Consider the following 23,395-nt stretch of genomic DNA (forward strand, 5'->3'; position numbering starts at 1 on the left):
CCTGAATTGTAGTTCCCATAATCCCCACATGTCGTGGGAGGGACCCAGAGGGAGGTAATTGGACCTTGGGGGTGGCTGTCCCCATTCTATTGTCGTGGTATTGAGTAAGTTCTCACGAGAGCTGATGGTTTTATAAGGGGCTTCCCCCTTCACTCAGCTCTCATTCTTCTCCCTCCTGCCACCATGTGAAGAAGGACATGCTTGCTCTCTCTTCTGCCATGATTGTAAGTTTCCTGAGGCCTCCCCAGCCCTGCAGAACAGTAAGTCAATTAAACCTCTTTCCTTTATACATTACCCGGTCTTGGGTATGTCCTTATAGTAGTGTGAGAATGGACTAATACACTTGGTTTATTCTGAGAAGTCATTTAAATATCTTCCCATAATGGATTTGAGTTGCTTAACCAAGGTTAAAACTACAGGACAGGCTGGGCATGGTGGCTCATGCCTGTAATCCCAGCACTTTGGGAGGCCCAGGCACGCAGATCACTTGAGGTCAGGAGTTTAAGACCAGCCTGACCAACATGGTAAAACCTCGTCTCTACTAAAAATACAAAAATTTGCCAGGCGCGGTGGTGAGCACCTGTAGTTCCAGCTACTCAGGAGACTAAGGCACAAGAATCACTTGAATCCAGCAGGGGGAGGTTGCAGTGAGCCAAGACCATGCCACTGCATTCCAGCCAGGGCAACAGAGTGAGACCCTATCTCAAAAATCGTAATAATAATAAATTTAAAATTAAAAAATAAAACTACACGACATACCACTACAACACTGGGGAAAACTAACATGAATCTGAAACAGATGTGTTTTTGTTTTTGTTTTCTAATTGTTGCTGATATATGCACCTGGTGAAACTCCTAGTGACTCAAACAGGGATTTCACTGCCTTGGATTCAGACCTCATTCATTATCAGCAGACAAAGAATGACCAAGGTTAATTTAATACCCATTGTAAGATGCAGTGGCAGGTCAGGTTAACAGAGTTCATATTTCCTGAATATAATGCCTGACTCACGACTGCTTTAAATCAAGCAGGATCTATCTGTATCATAAGAAGTATTTAAAAGTAAAGTGTGAAGACTCTCAAGTGGGGGAAAAACAGCTTGAATCATCAAGAAAAATGCATGCGGAAATTTAAAATTCAGTAGAGACACATTTGTTGACACGGATAGATGGCCACTATACATAAAGCAGAAGCATTATAAAACAATGCATACAGTATGGTCCATTTATGAAACTGTGTGTCTGCATGTGTCTCTATGTGCATATACAAAAAGATCTAAAAGGAAATATTCCAAAATGCTAACAGTAATGATTTCTTGATGGTAGGCTTATGAGTGGTTCTCATCTTCCTTTTACACATTTCTATATTATCATTTTTCCACAATGAGGATGTGTTATTTTTAAATATAAAAAAAACTTTAAGCAACAAAATTTACTTGTAGTAATGAATAATGATTAAAAGAATAATTTTTTTTAGTGTGACAGGTCCCATTTTTACTGCAAGCTAATTAATTATAAAGGACACTTTTTCCAAATGTAGAATACAGTTCAGACGCCATGATTTGCTATTTGGCCAGGGCTGAATTACCCAATACTTACACCAGTATGTGCCTAGGACATTAATAAAGAAAAAGAGACACCAGAAAATTAGAATATTTGAAAAACAAATAAATATTTTTGATATTTCAGAAAAATGTAGGAGAATTTGTTCAGAGAAAATATCAGAAAGTCGTTGAACTGATGCACACTTATTTTATGACAATATCATTTTTACTTTTAAGAATGTGTAGGTGGAGAGATAATTAGGATATATAGGTAGGAGGTGGCATAACTTTTTTCAAGATTCAGGACCTAGAGGAATTTTAATCGGATCCTAAACACAGAAAAAAGTGGTCACCTCCCAACCTCTATGTCATTAAAAACAAAAACAATATTTATCTATAAAATAAGTGCATATTAGTCCAACAAAGTTCTGATTTTCACCCAAACAAATGCTTCTACGTTTTTCTGATATATCAAGAAGCCTAGATTTTCTCTAAAATGCTTTTTTGTGTGTGTGAGCCTTTTTTTGTTTTGTTTTGCTTTGTTTTTGTTTTTTGTTTGTTTTTTTGCCTGATACCCTAAGCACATAGTTAGTGTATTTGGCAATTAAATATGGCCAAAGAACAAATTTTGGTACCTGAAATATTCAAATAAAATGAGCCACACAACACAGATTAGTAAATTGAATTAAAATTATCTTACCAATTAAAATTCAAATTGGTAAGATAATTTGCTACCTTTCTACTATTGTAGTTTGTGCTCATGAGACTAGGGATCCAGCCTGTTACACCACTCACCAAACACAAATTTGGACAAGTCTAACCTCCCTGAATCTGTTTTCACTTATTTTAAATAATTATTATGACACTAGCTTTGCTGATAATGATAGAATTGAAATGATAGAATATAAACTGAAATTGATAGAATATAAAATGAAAAAGAATGGAAAAATGACAGAATCATAAAAACTTGTAATAATATAAGGTGAAGTGATGGTACTAATTACAACTATATTGTTTTCAACATTAACTGTTTCATGGATGTATATCTTATATTCTCCAAGGAAATTCTTTCTTGCTAGCATACGCAAATGCTGCTAGTCATATAAAAGCTCTACAAATAGTTGTTAGTCAATTTATTAATTTATCCTGTTTGAAAGCACATTTTCCCTTGATAGAATAATAGTGGAATGTGTAAACAGGGAATTGCAACACACTTCACAGAGTAACAACCAAGTATAAACCTAATTTATGTCTTTCAGTAAAAGACCATCATTGCGTTATTTATGTTAAAACTTCCACAATAAGCTCCAATCATGAGAAACAAAGCATTGACTTTTCATGAACCAAAAAGAAATGTAGAAAACTGTTTCACTCTCCAAATATTGCCTAAGTCATCCTGAAGCGGACTTGTAGCAGGCACATAAAATCAAAATATGTTCTGATGTCACTTGAAATAAGAAACATCCTATTACAAAGTGAGAAATTAATTAGTGTGTGTCTTAATTAAAACAAGTTTTACTAAAGACTTACATACCCATCAAAATATTTAACTTTAATATTCTAACATGAATGACATTTTTAAGATAGCATTTGAGTGGAAGATTAGTTTGTTAAACAGCACATTTAAACATTAATTTGTATATACCTTTCATATAATTTGTTTTCTTTAAAAAAACAACTTGATGGCCCTTGAATTACTTTGTATAAAGACCCCATTAAATAACACATTACATTTTTCAAAATTAACTATACAATATGAAATAATTTTAATATAGGTATTTGACATCATACTCCATAAAGCTGCTGAGAAAGAAGGGCTCTTATGAACAGGTAAATGTTCAGTTTCCTGAATTCTGGCAGGATTACATGTAAATTTCTCTAAGAAGATGATCAGCTGATTTGTTTACAAATACCTAGAACCTGTAAATTTAGAAGTCAACTACAAAATGGAGTCTTACTGTTATAACCTAGAAGTGTCTGATCTTAAACAACTAATGTACTCCCTCAAATAAATGACTCACTCTAGAAAAAGCAAGAGAAGTTCTTGAGAAGGAAATCTAGTACATCCTAGACAAATGCATATCTAGGTCACACTTTTGGAGGTTTTGATGAGAGAAGAGTTCATTGCTTTATCTGATTAGCCAGTTGACTACTCACACTTACTATGAGGAACTTCTACATTTGCATATTTCTAATCTTCATAATTCCTCATAAAGTTGAAGCCCATTGACTACATTTGAGGTTCCAAAAAATAGCAATAAGCAATGTCCTGTGCTTACGCCCCATGCTTAGCTTATCTGAAACAAACGATTGCCATATTTCATTTTTCTCTTCTCTAAATGAAATGATCCTAGCTTTTAAAAATCTTTCCTCAGAGAGTTCAACTTCTAGTGCTTGAAACACACTTCACTTTTCTATGGCCCCTTAGCAAAGGCCATATAATTGTCTTAAATAGTGGGGTCAAAAGCTAGACCTGTATTTCTATCAGGGTAATAGCTGACACATAGCTGAAACAGGCTATCTACAAGGAGTTTTAAGCACATGGCCTAAGGGATTTGCCTCTGTTCAAACTGTACCAACTTTGCCTATAAAACCACCTCCAAATGAAAACTCAAAAAAAAGAAACAAAAACAAAGCCCCAGGATATCTGCTTTCATTGCATGAAATGGGGTCAACTAGTACAAATCTTAATTTTTTAAGTGTGCTATAGGCATATCTAACATTTTAATTTTTGGAAGTCAAGTGTTATCACTAAAAGATTCAGGATGCAATGTGTTATACAATTTGTTATAACATACAAGCCCAGTACCTCTTTCCTTGCCCTACTTCATATAGTTGTTAAAATTAGGCACAAAGTAGCATGAGTTTACAAAGCTATGGATCTATAATATATAACATGCTATGAGCACATGCACAATTGAGTCACCAAGGGCCCTTCTCATGTATAAACCAAATAGAACAATTATTCTCAGCAAAATTAAACTATAAACCTGGTTCAAATACATGTGAAAATTATAAATGTGTGGGGTGTATGTAGAATCAGATGCAAGACTAAAGACCCAAACAATTGTTATTTTACATTGTAAAAAATGTCTGTACTGACAATGATATTGTTAGAGAAGAGAATAATGGATAAAACTATAATAGCCCATGTGGTAAACGTAATATTACTAATACACTTTACCTACATAATTTTTTCTGGCTTTAATTCAATGAAATCCATTATCCTGGGCGGGAATGGAACCTCCTCATCTCACGCATCTTTAGTCTCCTGAACTGCCTTAAAGCCTTGACATAATAAAAGGTCAAGCAGATCCCAGTAAGCATTTGTAAATTACAATAGACCCCCATTTCAGCTACAAGCCACACATTCTCCTGCTCGCTTTGCTCACTCTCTGGTTTCATTTCATTGTATAAGCAGACTAATTTGGAAACGGCTGGGCTAGGGTGCTTGGGAATACCTAGATTTTCAAAACAATCCTACTTTCCTACTTAATTATTTACAGAAGGAGACCCTTAATACAACATCTGAGAGAACTGTGAAATGGTTCCTGGATACTGAAGGAATGAACATCAGATAGCAGCACTATTAAATAAAATGAATGCATTTCACCTTCCAGCTTAGCTGTGCTTCCTGGGACACAAGGCACAAACATGAAAAGGTTGGGGTGGCATTTCAAGAAAACTGATTTGCTTCAACATTGATTTGGTAAGATGCTAGACACAAAATAATACCACAAACCGCCTCCCATTCCCATCATTGTAAATTCGGAGTCCTCAATATCATCCCCCACAAACCCAATTAAAAATAAAGAGGCAGGCTACAAATTTGCATCTAGTTCTATGACACAGATCAAACGATAGGCATCTGTTCCAATCGGTCACAATGAAACTAAGGGACAATAACCAGAGTAAATTTCACATTAATCCAAATAAAGCCAATGAATAATAATATAAACCAGAAGCATAGTTTCAAAAACATGCAATTACTTCCAGGCATGCAAGGACATATGTAACCCATAAAAATGGTTGCAAAGCACACCCTACATATAAATATGCTTCATAAATGCAATATAAATGCTAAGTGACATGTGTATATATGATCTGTACATCCATAAGATATACATGTGTAAGTTCACAGTCATATCTACGTATAAAATAAAACTGGGTCTTGCAAATGATTTCTCAACAAGAGTATATTAGAATATAAAATAAAATGTCAAATTCTGGGGCCACTTTTTCTAAGCAATCAATAAAATAAGCAAAACCACCTTATAATGAGTCTGGTAAGCTTATGAGACACCAAATGTATTTCTGAAGAAGGCCCAACCCTGTATGTGAGAGCTGCAAATGAAATGATTCCTTTCAATAACACCCTCTTCTTCTTGTTAGCTCTTTTTCCAACCCCTGATGCTGTTGCTAAGCTTAGGAAAAAAGGCACCAAGTGGCTCAGTCTGCATTCTGAGCCAGTTAGAGATAAAATCAGAACACCATTTTTTTTTTTTTTAAAACACAAGCGGTTGTCTTCTCACTTCTCTTTTCCTGGCAAGCTTCCTCTCCCTCCATCCTCATCTCTGTCTCCACATCTCCCCCTTCTAGTCTGAGGCACGGGAGTCATTGTTCAAGTTCAGGCCAGAAATGTATACACAGGTCAAATAATAACACTCTAAACCAAGAAGGGAGCCCTACTGTTTCCTACTCACCATGCTGAGACCCGGAGAAGCTGTTTAAAGGAGGGAAAGATGCAAACTGAATCCATTTTCCTTGTGACCGAGTCGGATGCAGCCTCCGAACCCAACATCAGCAGTGGCTGCCGGTTTTTTTTTTCCCTCTGTCTCTGGTTGGCGATGGTGCGAATAGGAACCACCCTTCCAGCCCCACTAGAGTATCAGCAATAGAGGCGGCGGCGGCGGCAGCAGCAGCAGCAGCAGCATCACCAGTTGGGCCTCCTCCCTCTCGGAGGATGGGGTGAGCTCGGAAGCAGCCAGGAACTTGCAGCAGACACCTCCTCTGGCTCCTCCTCTCTCTCTCCCCCTCCCCCAGTGCCCCACCCCTGCTGCGGTAGAGGCTGCTGGCCCGGCAGCTGCTGGTTGCCATGGCAATGACCAATGATAAGCGACCAAGCTAAGGGGGAGGGGAGATGGGTGAAGCAAGCTGCATGGTCTGGAGGGGAGTGAATTTGTGCTGCTGCCCTCTAGGATGCTCTTGATGTCTCCTACCCTGAACTCCAGGTCTTTTTAAAAATGGGGCAAGGGGGGCTAGGCACGGGGAGAGAATAATTAAAATTTAATTGAAATCTAGATAGAAACATACCAACGGCTTAGCTATTTTTTGCATTTTCTGTGGTTTTCCAATAAAATGTATGAAATTTATTATCAGAAAAATAACAACAAATGTGGAGAAAATTATGTCGCATAATAGCAGATTATTATTACTTCCAAACGTGTTCGTCCTTTATAGCATCTTTTACTCAATACCAGGCAACAAGGTTTTTAGAAAGCAAACGGAGTGGCTGGACTTTGTAATAAATTAAGAGTCTGGTTGATTCCTTTGCACTACTCCCATCTTGTTCTCAGGTGAGTTACTTAGTTTCACTGTTTTTCCAGCTACCCTTCTGAACAGGACTTGGAGGTAATTGACACATCCCTGAGGAAAAGTAAGTTGGGATAGAGACCGAAATTCCTTTCAACAACCACTATTCTCGGTAGCACAAGTTGGTGGACAGTTCCCAATCTTTTTAGTGTCAAACTCCTGGAGCATTCAATTTCCTGCAGGCAATTCCTGTCGTTTTCATGGATGCCTTTTTTGGAGTTCCGAAGTCAGTTGGCAGTCAGGGTGGTGGGCAGGAAAAGGGGGAAGTGAAATCAGCAATGTCCAGTTCTAGGCGAGTTCTGTTTCTAACTATAAATTATAGATGACACCAGTATTTATCTCGTGGAGGGGTTGTAAAGATTGAATGAGATAATGCACTAAAAGCACTTGGCATGTAGTAAGTGTACAATAAATATTTACTATTAGCAGCATAGTAGTACATTGCAGCCATCTCTTAATCTAAGGGTTTAAGGGGAATAACATGGCAATTTCAGGTAGGAGAAAAAATTAAGATGAGAAAACCCAAAATACGTAATAACCATGATGATGATGGCAAAGACAGAGAGGCCCTAAGAGATTAAGTGTTCTCTACATCTTGATATTTGAGGACATTGTAAATCTCAGAGGAGTTAGGTACATTTCCCAAATTCACAACTGATAAACGACAGAACCGGAATCAAAATGGACTCTTCTAACACTTACATTTGCTCTCCTAACCACCACACTTTTCTGCCACTCCTCCATAAAATGGAAATAATCTTTGTTCTTAATCCACAGAGTTATTTACAGGTTCAAATAGGATTAACACAAGTTCCAGAGTCAGACGATCTAGGCTCCATTCCTAGCGCCAGTATTTACTATAGGTATAATTTGGAACATATTTATTAACTTCCTCAAATCTATGTTTCTTCATCTGTAAAAAGAAATAATCACAGAACCTCATGAGTCATTACAAAAATTAAACTAGATGACGTGTGTAAAATGTACGGTCTTTAGCAGATAGGAAATGTTCAATAAATGTAGCTACAGTTACTTGTTACTCATTTGTAAGTAACTAATATTAAAACATGAGAAGACTTTTTCCTGCATGGTGTCACTCTTAATGTCAGGGGCTTCTTCTAATAAAACTGGCTTGAAGATAACTAGGTGATGAGGAAAGAGTTGCAGCAGTTCCCCAGCACTTGACACTCACTGGCTTTCCATCCACTTGGTGGGAAAGCCTGCAACCTCCTTTGTGCAGCTAGTGTCCCCTGCCTTCTGTCAAAGTCTCAGCAGCCACACAACCTGCACACACTTCCAAGTCAGCATCACCTATGTGTAATGTGTAACATAAAGGAATGGGATGTGATCATCTCGCTTCTTTTTGTATTCCTGTATTTTATCTTCTGCTTTCTCTGCAGAGATGTTCTTGTAAGTAAGCAGACCAGGAAGCTGCAGGCTGTAGAAGTTATGACACACTAGATGACAGAACCCTCCACACTGTCCTCGGGACAGCATTTCATCCTTAGCGCTAGGAGCCAAATGTCTAGGGGTGGGTGATTCTAGTTTTTCCTCTCCTCCCATCAACATGAAACAGCTGGTCAAGAGTCAATTGGTAAGAGAAAAGTTTGGTGTTTCCTATCTGAAGAAGTATCCAGTTTAACCATTCAAATACAACTTACTCATTTGTTTTTGGTCACGTCCAGGCAGCACTGTTATCATTATTTAATAATAGTTTTCCCTTATTTGCTTTAATTATTTATGATTTACTTGATTTGCTATTTATTCATTTTTTAATGAAATGTTTCTCTGACTTCAGCAAAACATAAATGAAAATTGACATGGTAAAGATAATGGACCCATAGGAAGGAAACGAAAACAAATTCTTAATTTTTTTAGTAAAACAAAGACTTCAACTTTATTTATAATAATTTTTAATTTAAAAAGAAACATTAAAACTCTCACCTCTCTATTACCATCCCCTCTCATACCATGTTCTATTTTTCTATATACTATATATGAAATTAATATGAATAATATACTATGGGATAATATAACATTGCTTAATGTGGCATGCTATACTATAATGTGTACTGTATTGTATATTAGTAATATACTGTATTATTCCCTATTAGAATGTAAACTATGAGAGGGTAGGGATTTTTATTTCTGTGTTTTTTTGTGAATGGTGTCTGGGCCATATTAGGTGCTCAATAAATATTTGTTGAAGAATAGACCAGTAAATAAATAAAAGAATAACTATCTGCATTGAATCATGGCTCTGTAATTTATATATATATATATATATATAAATAAAATAATATTTATAGTATCATTTGTTCAGATATATTGTTGATATTTCTCATAATTACTTAGATAATGATACTAATTACCTCATCTAGCACACATGCATGTTAACATAATGTTTATCTGACACAGATTTTAAAACTACACAGTTATGAAAGTAAACATGTTTGCTCACGTATGTTCGAAGTCATCTAACATGTCCTCAGTGGGTAGGCATGGTGTTCTTTGGGAAACCCTGATTTTCTTCTAAGAGCTTCTTGGCCAATAGTACTAATTGTGACCAAACTGTCTGCCTCTCCTGGGACTTTTACAACTTTGACTTCTGAATTCTGTGAGATGTCTGAAAAAGTACAGGGTATGGGTCTTGGCTCCAAAAGTGGCATTAAAATTTCAGGAGATACCACAGCATAATGGGAGGAAGCTGCAAAGTGTGGGCTCTGGAGACAGACTACCTGGATTGGGTCCAGGCTTTACCATTTCTTTTCTGAGTGACCTTGGACAAGTTGCTTTATTCCTCTGTGGCTCAGTTTCTTTATCTGTGTGATATGATAGCAGTACCTACCCCACTGAATTATTGTTCTGAGGGATTTGTTTGCACCTTGAAACATCATTTATTATCTCATAGTGTTTGTGGGGCAGAAATCTGGGAGTGGCTTAGCTCAGAGCTTCTGGCTCAAAGCTTCTCATGAGGTTGTAGTTTAACAGTTGGCTGTGGTTGCCATCTCATATGAAGGCTTAACTGAGTTAAGTGAGTCCAAACTCACTCCTAGGGTTGTTGGAAGTCTTTGGTCCCATTGAGTCATTTTTGAAGTTTTTGTGTGCAAAATGTTAAGGAGTACCTGGCATGTAATAAATGACAAGTCATATCAATATGGTTATAAACACAATTTTATTAACTATGGTTATGCCTAGCACATTTTTCTGGATGTTTCCAAAGCACTCAGATCACTTGGGGTTATTCTACAAGCTTGCTGTTAATGGCTGCAGACCAGCTGTCAACAGATAATGAGGAATTCTGGAGACGCTTATGTCACACTTAGTAAAAAGCCTGATTTCCCCCAAAAAGGGGGCAAAAACAAAGGCATTCATAAGTGACTGTTGTTTATCCCTTGCCTCCTTTATAAGGGATTATTAATATAGTATACATTTATATTAATATAGTAATATATTTACAGAGAACATTAAATGTAAGCAGTAAGGGTCTTCTTGAGTTTGCTAAGAATAAAGGATCTCATTCTGACCTCACTGTATGTCCTTTATCAATAGTATCAGTAAGCAAATATATTAGAAGAACTCTGCTATGAACTCTACACTCTTATGGCCAATGATCTTACAGATGACTCCTTGCATAACAAGTAGACATTTCTGTGTTTGCTCAGTCCATTTCCTCTTGAGGTTCCTTTGTTGCCTCAATTCTTCAACCTTTAAAATGTATCCATCAACTCCTTCAGGGGATCTTCACTGATACCAGGGTTAGCATTGTACTGTGACACATCCTAACTACACTTAACACGGTGAATGGTAAATATTCTTTCCTTTGTCTTTCTTATTTTAGTGCAAGCCTTTGAGGTCAAGGTTAAAGTTCATCCATTCATTTAATGTTACTTAATCTAAGAAATGTTTATTGCTAGTTTCTATTGTGTGCTGTTACTAGGTACCAGAGATGTAGCTGTGAGTCAGGTAGCATGAGAACTCCCCTCATGGAGCTTATAGTCTAAGAGGAAAGAGAGATTACATAATTACTTAAAATAAATTATGTTGAGCACTACAATAGAGAAAATCAGGCAGCTCTGACAGCAGATAAAAGAAAAGTATAATGTAGTTTGGAATCCCATGGAAGATATTACTGGAGAGATTGTGGGGTGAAATGGGAGCAGGTGATTTGGAATACGCATGTAGGTCCTGATATGTGAAAGAACATGGCATGCTGCTTAAATGTTGTTTAATCCTAATACCTAGCACAGAACATGGTACCCATTATGTGCCACCTACATGTTTGTCAAAATAATCTGGCTTCTCCATCTCCCAACACACGTAAACGCAGAACTTCTTTCTTCCATTTTTCTTCTGTTAATTTACTAAGGGGATTAGGGCTTGTCAATAGCTATGGAGCTGAGAAGCTGTATGAGATAAGAATGAATGAAAACAGGCCAAAGGATTAATTCTTCTAACAGTAGAAAAAGAGGTATGATGCTCACAGTAACTACTGCTGCATTACAGATTTATTAAGTAAGATTTACATGATAATACAAACCTTTGCTCTGAGGCTGAAATGAGAAGCAGTTTTTCCCTTTCAGGTCCTGGACAGTTGTATATTACCATGGGAGATAACACATGGGCTTAGGTTACAAAAAAATCAGGGACACCAAAGAAATGAGAAAACTTCTGTTTCAATGACCTTTTCCAAGATTTTACAATCAGAAATTCTACAAATAAAAGCCAGTTTAATTTCAGTATATGTATAAGTTTTATTGTAACTTTAGTTTTTATTTTTAGTCATTTATGGGAAGCACCATAATTTTCATAATTTTTACAGTGCTTAAGGACTCAAAATGTCTTATTACATCACTGGGAGTAGAGAACATGAGCCAGAGAGTACAATAAACGCATCATTGCACAGAGAAAAAACAGACATAGCTTTTCCCCTGTGGAGCTCAGAGTCAAATGTGTGGGATAGCCAAAGAACAAAAATCAAACCACTAAAATAGTAGCAAATTTTCACAAGTACTATGAAGCAAGGAAAGAAAGGATGAAGAAGGACTGAGGGTAGGGAAAACGAGAGTGACTCACTGAGGAGTGACATTCAAACTGAGAAATGACATTTGAATTATGCCAATCACGTAAGAGCTGAGAAAAGAGAGTTTCATGTGGATGGATGAGCTCTGAAGAGAAAGTTAGGAATGAGAAATACTTTTGAAGGCTGAAATATGGTGAGCAAGGGTGAAATTGGCATGAGGGGAAGTTTGGAAGGTGGGCAGGGGTCAAATCATTCAGCACCTTGTAGCCCACTGTAAGTTAATTGGAGTTTCTTAATTGCAATGAATAGCCATTGCAGAATTTAAATTTGGTTTAAAGCATTGTGGAATGAATTGGTGGTGGGTGAAAGTGGATGCAGTTAGCATGCTACAATAATCTAAGCCAGAGATGATATCTGTTAGATTAGGGTGGATATGGAGACAATTGGACTGTTTCAAATGCATTTTAGAGGTAGAATTCTGGGGATTGCTGAGGGATTGGATGTTAGGGTTGAGGGAGAGAGAGGTGTCAAGGATTACTTCTTTCATTTGGAAGGATACACTGTCAAGGTTCATTTATTACCTTCTGTAATGAGTAAAGGCCTCAGAGCACTGGCTCTGGGAAAATGTGGGGAAACTTAAGGGTGTTCTAAATGCTCAACTTGTGGGACTCCTCTTTGTGCCTCCCCAGGTTTAGTGCTTTTGAGAATCAGGCATGAACAACTTGTCAGTAGATCAGGCAAACCATCACTGAGCTTATGCTACTGCAATGAAAGCAACTTGGCTAAAAAGGGCAGGTGAGGCCCTGGATTTTCATTCAGAAAATTCCCACGGACCTTAGAAGTGGGTTGCCATAGGAAACGGCCTTCCTCTACCTACTCAGAATGCATTTTCTCCCACAGCTAGCTTGGCCTCTCCCTCGATCACACTCCTGATCCTGTTACCTTCTAACCATGAGACCTTGTAACTATATCTTCTGTGCCTCATTGTCCTCATCTATGAGGCCAGGATAATAATTGCCTTTGCTATTAAGCGGAGATGTAAATGAACTATGTTTGTAAAGACCTGAGCACAAGTCTGGCATGTAGAAGGGTCTCTTTAGTGCCAGCTATTCTATTATATAATGCTCTTCCCCGGATCTGAATATTTCTTATGAAAGCCTTGAGGGCCTTAGTCTTTTCCTTCAGGACCCCAGGTGTTTGAACATTTTTCTTAATACCTCCCACCTCAAGACCCCCAAATAATCTTTTAGGTACCTCAAACAGCTAAGTACTTATTTTCCTTTGAAAGACATGCCAGGTACAGAGAGACTGATGGACAAAAGGGTTGCCGGAATGTGGCATTTACAGATTTCATGATCTGTCTCACATGTTTATGAGCCAGCTTTCTGGCTGATAAACTCATATCCTGTATTTACATTTTATTACTATTTGATTTCTTTCTTACAGTTGATCCAAAGTGTGAAATTGGGAGCCTGGAGCTTGCCAACACTTCCATGTTAGAAAAAATGTACAATGAAAGAGTTTGAGTTTTGTGTTTTGTGTTTTGTGTGGTTTTTTTTTTTTTTTTTCCCTGCCAAGGACACAAAACCTTGTGAGCTAATCTCTGAGATCTCTGTGTCCACTCGCTGCCCCACTGCCTCCTCATGGGACATTTTGCTTAACATGTCCTTGGCTTTAGCTACTGCTACAAGCTGAAGGTCTTTCTCATGAGATGCCTGAAACTAGTGGGTTTATTCCTGAATTAAGGCTTTGGAAGAAAGGCAGGGCCAAGCCAAGAGAGAAGGATTTAGACTTCAGGGCAGCAGATTTCCTCATATTAACTCTTTTAAACCTCTTTTACCCTAAGTCCAAATTCCTTCTTGTTTCTCATCATCCATTTCTCTTTCTAATACATTTCTGAATTCTTAATAAAACTCCAATCCATTTCTCAAATAAATCTATTAAACTCTTAACTCTGGCTGAAGTATAATTCTCAAAATGGCACTACCAGGATCCTTAGGCAAATGCAAAATGAACTCATGTCAATTATTTTAATTAATTAATTAATGAGGTGTTAAAACTGACCCAAAGTACATTTGAGAAATTAGATTTTTATAGAAAATGTACAAATAAGAGGACAAGAGGAAGTTTACTTGTACAACTCACTTGTGCTTCAAGCTTGAGATAAAATTTTATACATATGATTGATCTAATTTACGACTTTGAATAAACTAAGCCAGTGATTGACTTTTTGAGGTCATGATAGCCAGCCTTTGCATCACCTGAATCAACAGATTAATGAATATTCATCTCTTTTCTCATATCTGTGAGAAACCTCACACTGGATGTTAAGGACACTATTATCTGATCCTGAAGTCGGAGAAATACAATTTCATACCCTTTCTTCTAACTTTCTTTGGTCTTGCCAGATTGGGTTTTAAACCCATCTGCTGAAACACAATATGGCCAAAGTTAGATATTGGAGTTATTGTTTCAGCAATGTCTTCATCTCTCACAATATCTTCCCATCTTACAGCTATACATTTATGACAAAGAGATACATAACCAAAATATAGAGGGAAAAAAAGGATAATGGATGTAAACAATGCTTTCAGGTAGACTATGCACTGGACCCTGAGCCGCTCTTGACCCAGTGACACTGGGGGTGTGAGGCATGCTGTACTCTGTGTGGAAACTGAAAGATCCCTTCTATTCAACGCTTTCACACACTAGGGCCCAAGAGATCCTGCTTTGACAACTCTTCCAGAAGAAGGTGAAGAGGATTGTTCCTACCTCACTCACAAAGGTTAACATACAGAGGAAAGAGCTTTCTCCTTCTCTAAAAGAGCATAAAGTAGAGGTGAGAGTGAATTCTTTTTACCTTGAAAGAGACTGCTAAGCATTTTGATCTGACAAGGACTGGGGACATTGGTGGCCAGGGTGAATGGGCCGACCACTGTGACATAGAGGAGATGAGGACTCCTGCAGGGTGACAGACCATGTGTGAGGTGCTTGAGAAGCAACAGCAGCTGTGTGCTTAGTGGTGCCGAAGAAGGGCAGGTCCTTACATGCAGAGGCCAGAGGCTGCTGCACTGATTCTTAAGTTCATATAATAAACTTCTTGGGGACTTTAAGAGAGACATCGAAGTGGAAGATGTGGAGGGCAGTTAGGGAATATATGCAGCAGGAATGTGGTCTTTCAGTGTGAATATCTCCTTCATTCATCCAGATGAATCAGGGTTTGAGATATGAGGTTATATAGCAAATAGTTGGGTTTTTGTTTTTTGTTTTTATAGACAGGGTCATTCTCTGTCACCCAGGCTGGAATGCAGTGGCACAATCATAACTCACTGAGGCCTTGAACTCCTGGACTCAAGCAATCCTCCTGCCTTAGCCTCCCAAGTAACTGGGACTACAGGCATGCACCACTGTGCCTGGCTAGTTTTTAAACAATTTGCAGAGATGGAGTCTGACTATGTTGGTTAGGCTGGTCTCAAACTCTTGGCCTTAAGTGGTCCTCCCATCTTGGCCTCCCAAAGTGCTGGGATTATAAGCATGAGCCACTCAAATAGTTCTTGTTAAATTCCTTATCCAATCTTTTATATCTTCCTTGCCAACAGGTAAGCCGAGTGTGCTATAGAAACAGCGCAGCGCCGTGCTACATCCCTATCATTTTACTTTTCGTGCTTCATTGCCTCTATGTTAGAGCGCATTGGGACAGTGGCAGAAAATACAGATGGTTTTATTTGTACAGTTTGCTCATGCCTATATTTCCTGTTAATCCTATGGTTTGTCTTCATAAAAGAGAATTTCTTGAAACAGGAAGAAAAAGAGAGACATTTTTGCTTCATAAATTCCCCTTGATTTGTCCAGAGTTGTCTGGCAGAGGTCTTCACAGCTCAGTGCTCAGAACTTCATGCTTCTCCTCTGTTCAACAGAACTGTAAACTCTGCAGACCCTGCTTCTCTAGGGTCCCTTCCAGTGGAAGCTCCTCTTGCAAAGCCTAACACCATGTAGTCATTTTTCTCCACAGAGTTATGGTGATTGTGCTTTTGGGCAACGCAGAGAATCAGCAGACTTTACACTACAGAGAAACTCTTGGAGTCATTTACATCATCCCAACTCCATGCATATGGAGATTTTATATTATGATGTAAGAAATTGGGCCAGAGCCTTTTCCAGAGTTTGGAATACTTGGCTTTCAATATGGGGGCAGAGTATCAGTGGTAAAATTCAAGACTCTTTGGTTATTTTTATTTATTTATTTTTGAGACATCGTCTCTCTCTGTTGCCCAGGCTGGAGTGCAGTGGCGCAATCTTGGCTCACCGCAACCTCTAATTCCCGGGTTTAAGCGATTCTCCTGCCTCAGCCTCCTGAGTAGCTGGGACTGCAGGCAAGTGCCACCACACCCGGCTAATTTTCTTTGTATTTTTAGTAGAGACGGGTTTCACTGTGTTAGCCAGGATGGTCTCAATCTCCTGACCTCATGATCCACCCGCCTCGGCCTCCCAAAGTACTGGGATTACAGGCTTGAGCCAAAGCGTCAGGTTGACTGTTCTGTTATTACACCATCTTCTTATCTCCTGAAAGGCCTCGTGTGTAATAATGCTATGAATAGTGAATTTACCCTTCCCTTTCAGCCTACCATATTATTCTAGGTGAGGCTTTCAAAGTCACTACATTAGGTGCATATTAACACTGAGTGAGAAAAATGTCACTGCTTTCTGCATTTCCAAACAGCTCAATTTCCAATCCTTCCTTATTTTACATATAGTCACTGAGTAAGTGGAGACCCAGAAAGAGGAATAGGTTACATGGCTTCATTACTATTTTCCCCAGATTCCCAGAAGCTGTGATCTGCCTTTGTAACATGGAACAATTTTTTTTTAGCATTTTTATTTTATTTTATTTTTTTCTTTTTTTTATTATTATTATACTTTAAGTTTTAGGGTACATGTGCACAATGTGCAGGTTAGTTACATATGTATACATGTGCCATGCTGGTGTGCTGCACCCATTAACTCGTCATTTAGCATTAGGTATATCTCCTAATGCTATCCCTCCCCACTCCTCCCACCCCATAACATTCCCCAGAGCGTGATGTTCCCCTTCCTGTGTCCATGTGTTCTCATTGTTCAATTCCCATCTATGAGTGAGAACATGCGGTGTTTGGTTTTTTGTCCTTGCAATAGTTTACTGAGAATGATGATTTCCAATTTCATCCACGTCCCTACAAAGGACATGAACTCATCATTTTTTATGGCTGCATAGTATTCCATGGTGTATATGTGCCACATTTTCTTAATCCAGTCTATCATTGTTGGACATTTGGGTTGGTTCCAAGTCTTTGCTATTGTGAATAATGCTGCAATAAACATACGTGTGCATGTGTCTTTATAGCAGCCTAATTTATAGTCCTTTGGGTATATACCCAGTAATGGGATGGCTGGGTCAAATGGTATTTCTGTTCTAGATCCCTGAGGAATCGCCACACTGACTTCCACAATGGTTGAACTAGTTTACAGTCCCACCAACAGTGTAAAAGTGTTCCTATGTCTCCACATCCTCTCCAGCACCTGTTGTTTCCTGACTTTTTAATGATTGCCATTCTAACTGGTGTGAGATGATATATCTCATTATGATTTTGATTTGCATTTCTCTGATGGCCAGTGATGATGAGCATTTTTTCATGTGTCTTTTGGCTGCATAAATGTCTTCTTTTGAGAAGTGTCTGTTCATATCCTTTGCCCACTTTTTGATGGGGTTGTTTGTTTTTTTTCTTGTAAATTTGTTTGAGTTCATTGTAGATTCTGGATATTAGCCATTTGTCAGATGAGTAGGTTTTTTAAATATAAGAGCAAAAGAAGATATAGCATATTGAGAATCATGCAAATTCCACTGTAATTCTAGAGATTTGCTAGCCTTCACAATCAGGCGTATATTTTTATTCTTCCTTTTGATACAGTGGTGTGTCTAATGACTATCTTGTTCAAACACCTAATTATTGGAGTTAAAACAGTGTGAATCAGACGCAATGGATCTAATATTTTCTCCATTTTTCCAACCATTTCTGTCTTGGCCCTGGGATATTATAGCATAGAGAAGTCACAGAAGAGAAAAGTGCTTTGCATTATACAATGCCCTAATTTCCCAGAATTTTCTGGAAAATGGCCTGGGTCTGACTTTATGCAAAGATCATAAGTACGGAGACAAGAGTATATTTGCTTTATGTACCTTCCCTGAAGGAGAAATCTTCATGTCCTAGATCTAAGTATGGGATATCAGACTTAGAAAGAATAATTTATACCTAATTACAGCCTCTGTGACTGAATTAGACCAAGTCAAAGGCCTGGTCTTTTATAGATCATAATAACAATGTCTCCTATTTCTTGAATCAAAGGTTGTAATAAATATTAAATTCTGTTTTTTGAGCTCTGTCCCACAGATTATCCTGAGTAAGGTGCTATAAATGAGATTTTAGAAGCAGATTGTATGAGACCAAGATAAAGCAGCTTCAGGCTTAGGCTACTAACATCTCTTGTGCTTCCCATTTTTAAAAAAATCTAAGCCTTAACTAATCTATTACAAACTAATTCTTTGCTTCATTCAGTGTCCTCAACCTTCATACTTTCCTCCACTTGACACCCTATTTTCAGATCAGAGAAACCCCTGTATAAAACAGAGGATGAGAAAATGAAGATGATTGAGACTAACAATTCCAAGTACATGGTAATTCTTAGCAATGTCTTATTAAGATAATTCATAGTAATTTCTTAATCCAGGGACTAGTTTGAGGGACCAAACTTAAAGGGGAATCCTAATGCTATTCCTCTCCTTTTCCTTTAACATGTATGTGAGTAATGTGTCACTGATATTCCTACCGTCCCCTCCTCCATCCACACCTTCAGTAGAGAAGTGGCTCCATGACTGTCATCAGGATTTCTGTAAAACCCTCAGTTTTGGGGAACTGCAGTTGGATGTGGATGAGAACTGCAACTGGAAACTAGAATTGCCCCTTTCTTCCCCAATGAAAAGGCTTTAGAAGACATCTCATTTAAATCTTTTCTCCAGTTTTGGTTCAATTAAAAGTTCATCAATGAAATGCTCAGTCTCACCTCTCCCAACACTGTCCCCAGAACTTTGTAAGTCTAACCATCAAGGCCAGGATCTTTTCAGATCATGCCTTCTCGCAGGACCTTTACTGTAGTCAAGAATCATCTCACTGAAGACAGGCCACAGAGGAATAATAGAACCATTTGCTTTTATCATATACATTTTCATCTCTCCAAGATCCATTCCCACTCTAAATTTTCTTTGTGGCAAAATTTTAAGATGCAGTCTTTAAAGGGAGATTTTTTTTTTTTTCATTGAGCCACCTTTGAGTACCCTAGATGTGCTTAGAAGAAGTGTCAATAATCCAAAGCTTATTATCAGGGACCAGTCTTTGAAACAAGCCTTCATGTCTGTCTTAGAATTTGTACTCTGATTTGCGCTGACCCTTCTTTTTATGTCTCCCATATACATTTGGGCAGATGGACAAAGTTTACAGGGAAACACTTAGCCTGCCTTCTCTTAAAAGCTACAGGCGGAACTTCACTCATAGCTTGCCACACTGAGGGGAGCCCTTTGGTGACATCTAGTTACCCTGTGCCTCCACTTTTTTGCAGCGCAGTGAATGCTGTCTCTTCCTAGATCCATGTGAGTCTGGCCTTCATGACTAGAACAGATCATTGGGAATTGTCTTATAAGATCAGATTATTATAAAAATAGCTTCTGTTGATGAGGTTGTGGAGGAACAGATACTCATAGGTTGCATGTGTGAACAAAAGTTGGTAGTGAGATGGGGGGATGCAGGAGGAAGAGAGAAAGCGAGCGAGAGAGAGAGAGATTGCTGACATGTATATGCCAGATCTGTCTGCTCAGAGGGCCTGGTAGCAATGACACAACAATATCCAGAGCATGAATTCTAAAGGTCATACTTCATTAAAAGAAAATAAATCAGGACTCATTGGACAAAATGGCTGATTCCAGATCTGTGGCAATAAAGATAAAATGAGCCTGGAACATCTTGCTGTTGTAGAAAGTAAAGAAGTACTTAAAGGAAGATGGAAACACTTCAAAAGTCAAAGGAACCAGCTTGAAAGGAGTGGCATTCACAAAATCTGAAAGAGTTTGGGCATCAAAAAGATTAATAATAGTAGTGGAATGTAATTCATATAATAAAATTAGAATCCATGATTCCATTCTTTTATAAATAAATAAAATGAAATAAACAGGGAGGAAAGCTTTTTCTTACAGCAGAATGCCAACTCATAGCTATAAAAGGAATGATCCATCATTTGGGAAATCAGCATTTAGCAAACATCATAGTAATATTCTAAGGATGAATCATCAATGCTAAAACTGATGGGTAAATGTTTGATGAGGAAGAGGATATTTATGGAGTGTCAGACTATATCTCTACAAGGTCCCCCTCCCATTCTTTACAAGGGGAAAAGGAATAACTTCACAGTGAAGAAACCTAGTTGGTACCAGAATTCCCCCTTATCCTTAGTTTTGCTTTACAGTTTCTATTACTTGCAATCAATTGCAGTTTAAAAATATCAAGTTAGAAATTACAGAAATAAATAATTCCTAAGTTTTAAATTGTGCACCATTCTGAGTAGGATGATGAAATCTCTCATGTTCCTACTCTGTTCCACCTGAGACATGAATCATCCCTTTGTCCAGCATGTTCACGCTGTATACGCTACCTGCCTGTTAGTAACTTAGTAGCTCTCTCAGTTATTAGATCAACTCTGACAGTATTGCAGTCTTTGTGTTCAAGTAACTTATTCTACTTAAGCGATTAAACATAGTGAGCAAGGCATGTCAAAAGCCAACATAGACTTAAAGCTAGTTCTCTTATGCCAAACAGTTAGCCAAGTTGTGAATTCAAAGGAAAAGTGCTTGAGGAAAATTCAAATGATAAGAAAGTGAAACAGCCTTATTACTGTTATGTTATTATGAAGAAAGTTTGAGTGGTCTGGATAGAAGATAAAACCAGCCACAATATTCCCTTAAGCCAAAGCCTAATCTAGAGTAAGGCCCTAACTGTCTTCAATTCTACAAGGCTGAAAGAGGTGAGAAAGCTACAGAAGAAAAGTTGGAAGCTAGCAGAAGTTAGTTCATGAGGTTTAAGGAAAGAAGCCATCTCCATAACAGAAAAGTGCAAAGTGAAACAGCAAGGGCTTATGTAGAAGCTGCAGGAAACCACTCAGAAGATCTAGCTAGCTAAGATCATTGATGAAGGTGGCTATATTATACTACAGATTTTCATTGCAGACAAAAGAACCTTCTATTAGAAGAAGTTACCATCTAGAACATCCTAAAGAGGAAAAGTCAGTGCCTGGCTTCCGAGCTTCAGAGGACAAACTGACTTGTTAGGGGACAGCAGCTGTGACCTGAAATTGAAGCAGGGTTCATTTACCACTCTGAAAATGCTGGAGCACTTAAAGAATGATGCCAAATCTACTCTGCCTATGCTCTGCAAATGAAACAACAAAGCCTGAATGACAGCACTTCTGTCTACAGCATGGTTTATTGAATATTTTAAACCCAATATTGAGAATTACTGCTCAAAAAAGTGATCCCTTTCAAAATATTTCTACTCACTAATAAGGTACCCAGTTACCCAAGAGCTCTGATGAAGATGTACAAGGAGATTAACGTTGTTTTTCATGATTGTTAACATAATGTTCATTTTCAACCTATGGTTCAGGGAGTCATTTTGACTTTCAAGTCTTATTATTTAATTCATTTCACAAGGCTATAGCTGTCATAGATAGTGATTCTTGGGAAGGATCTGTGTAAAGTGAAAGTCTCCTGGAAAGGATTCATTATTCTGGATGCCATGAAGATCATTCGAGATTCATGGAAGGAAGTCAAAAGATCAACATTAATAGGAGTTTTGAAGAACTTGATTCTACCCTTATGAATGATTTTGAGGATTCAAGACTTCAATGGAGGAAATAACTGCAGTTATGGTGGAAATAGCAAGAGCACTGGAATTAGAAGTGGACTCTGAAGATGTGCCTGTATTCCTGCTATCTCATGATACAACTTTCACAGATGAGGATGAGGAGTTGCATCTTATCGATGACCAAAGAAAAGTGGTTTCTTGAAATGAAAACTACCCCTGGTGAAGATGCTGTGAACCTTGTTGAAATAGCAGCAAGGCATTTATAGTATTACATCAATTTAGTTGATAAAGCAGTGGCAGGGTTTGAGAGGATTGGCTACAATTTTGAAAGAAGTTCCATTGTGAGTAAAATGCTTTCAAACAACATTGGTAGCTATAAAGAAATCTTTCATAAAAGGAAAAGTCGATTGTTGTGGCAGACTCCACTGTTGTCTTACTTTAAAATATTGCCACACCACTTCAGCCTTCAACAACTCCCACCCTGGTCAGTCAGCAGCATCAGTATCGAGGCAAGCAAACAATTATGACTTCCTGAATGCTCAGATGATCATTAGCATTTTTTAGCAACAGAATATTTTAAATTAAGGTATGCGCATTGTTTTTTTAAGGCATAATGCTATTGCACACTTAATAGACTGCAGTACAATGTAAACATAACTTTTATACGCACTGGGAAACAAAAAAAATTCCTGTGACTTGCTTTATTCTGATATTCACTTTATTGTGGTCTGGACCAAACCTGTAACTTCACTAAAGTATGCCCATATATAGGGTTCAGTACTTTCTGCAGCATTAGGCATCCACTGAGGGTGTTGGAACATATCCCCCAGATTAGGGGATAGAGGGGGCTACTGTATCTCTCTAATCAAGTGATCAAAGTTAACATCACCAAGAGTAGAATGAACAGACATCCTATATCTCTCTCTCTCTTTGTTTTTTTGTTTTTGTTTGTTTGTTTTTGACAGAATCTAACTCTGTCACCCAGGCTGGAGTGCAGTGGCATGAACTTGGCTCACTGCAATCTCTGCCTCCTGGGTTCAAGTGATAAGTGATTTTCCTGCCTTAGCCTCCTGAGTAGCTAGGACTACAGGTGCATGCCACCACACTAGGCTAATTTTTGTATTTTTAGTAAAGACGGGGTCTCCCCATGTTGGCCAGGATGGTCTTGAACTCCCGACCTCAGGTGATCTGCCTGCCTCAGCCTCCCAAAGTGCTGGGATTACAGGCGTGAGCCACCACGCCTGGCCCTGTGTCTCCTTAACATCATGCACTGAAAAGGACACAGCATCACTTCT

General features: G+C 38.2%; 1 protein-coding gene across 7 annotated transcripts in view; it reads right to left on the minus strand.

Annotated features, from left to right (window-relative positions):
• JAKMIP2 (janus kinase and microtubule interacting protein 2) overlaps positions 1–6,565 on the minus strand; it is a 197,352-nt gene extending 190,787 nt beyond the window's left edge. For 6 of the 7 annotated variants that reach the window (XR_008625448.2, XR_008625446.2, XR_008625447.2 and 3 more), the window contains exon 1: positions 6,248–6,564. Coding sequence is in view for 1 of the 7 variants with exons in the window: in XM_034960739.3 (XP_034816630.1) it covers positions 6,248–6,250 (3 nt within the window). In the remaining 6 variants the exon portion in view is untranslated. Of the gene's footprint in view, positions 1–6,247 lie in introns of all 7 variants that reach the window. The other variant, XM_055112764.2, reaches the window with a different exon arrangement.
• Positions 6,566–23,395: the final 16,830 nt, after the last annotated feature.

The sequence above is a fragment of the Pan paniscus genome, chromosome 4 (genome assembly GCF_029289425.2).
Source record: "Pan paniscus chromosome 4, NHGRI_mPanPan1-v2.0_pri, whole genome shotgun sequence".
Classification (NCBI taxonomy): domain Eukaryota; kingdom Metazoa; phylum Chordata; class Mammalia; order Primates; family Hominidae; genus Pan; species Pan paniscus.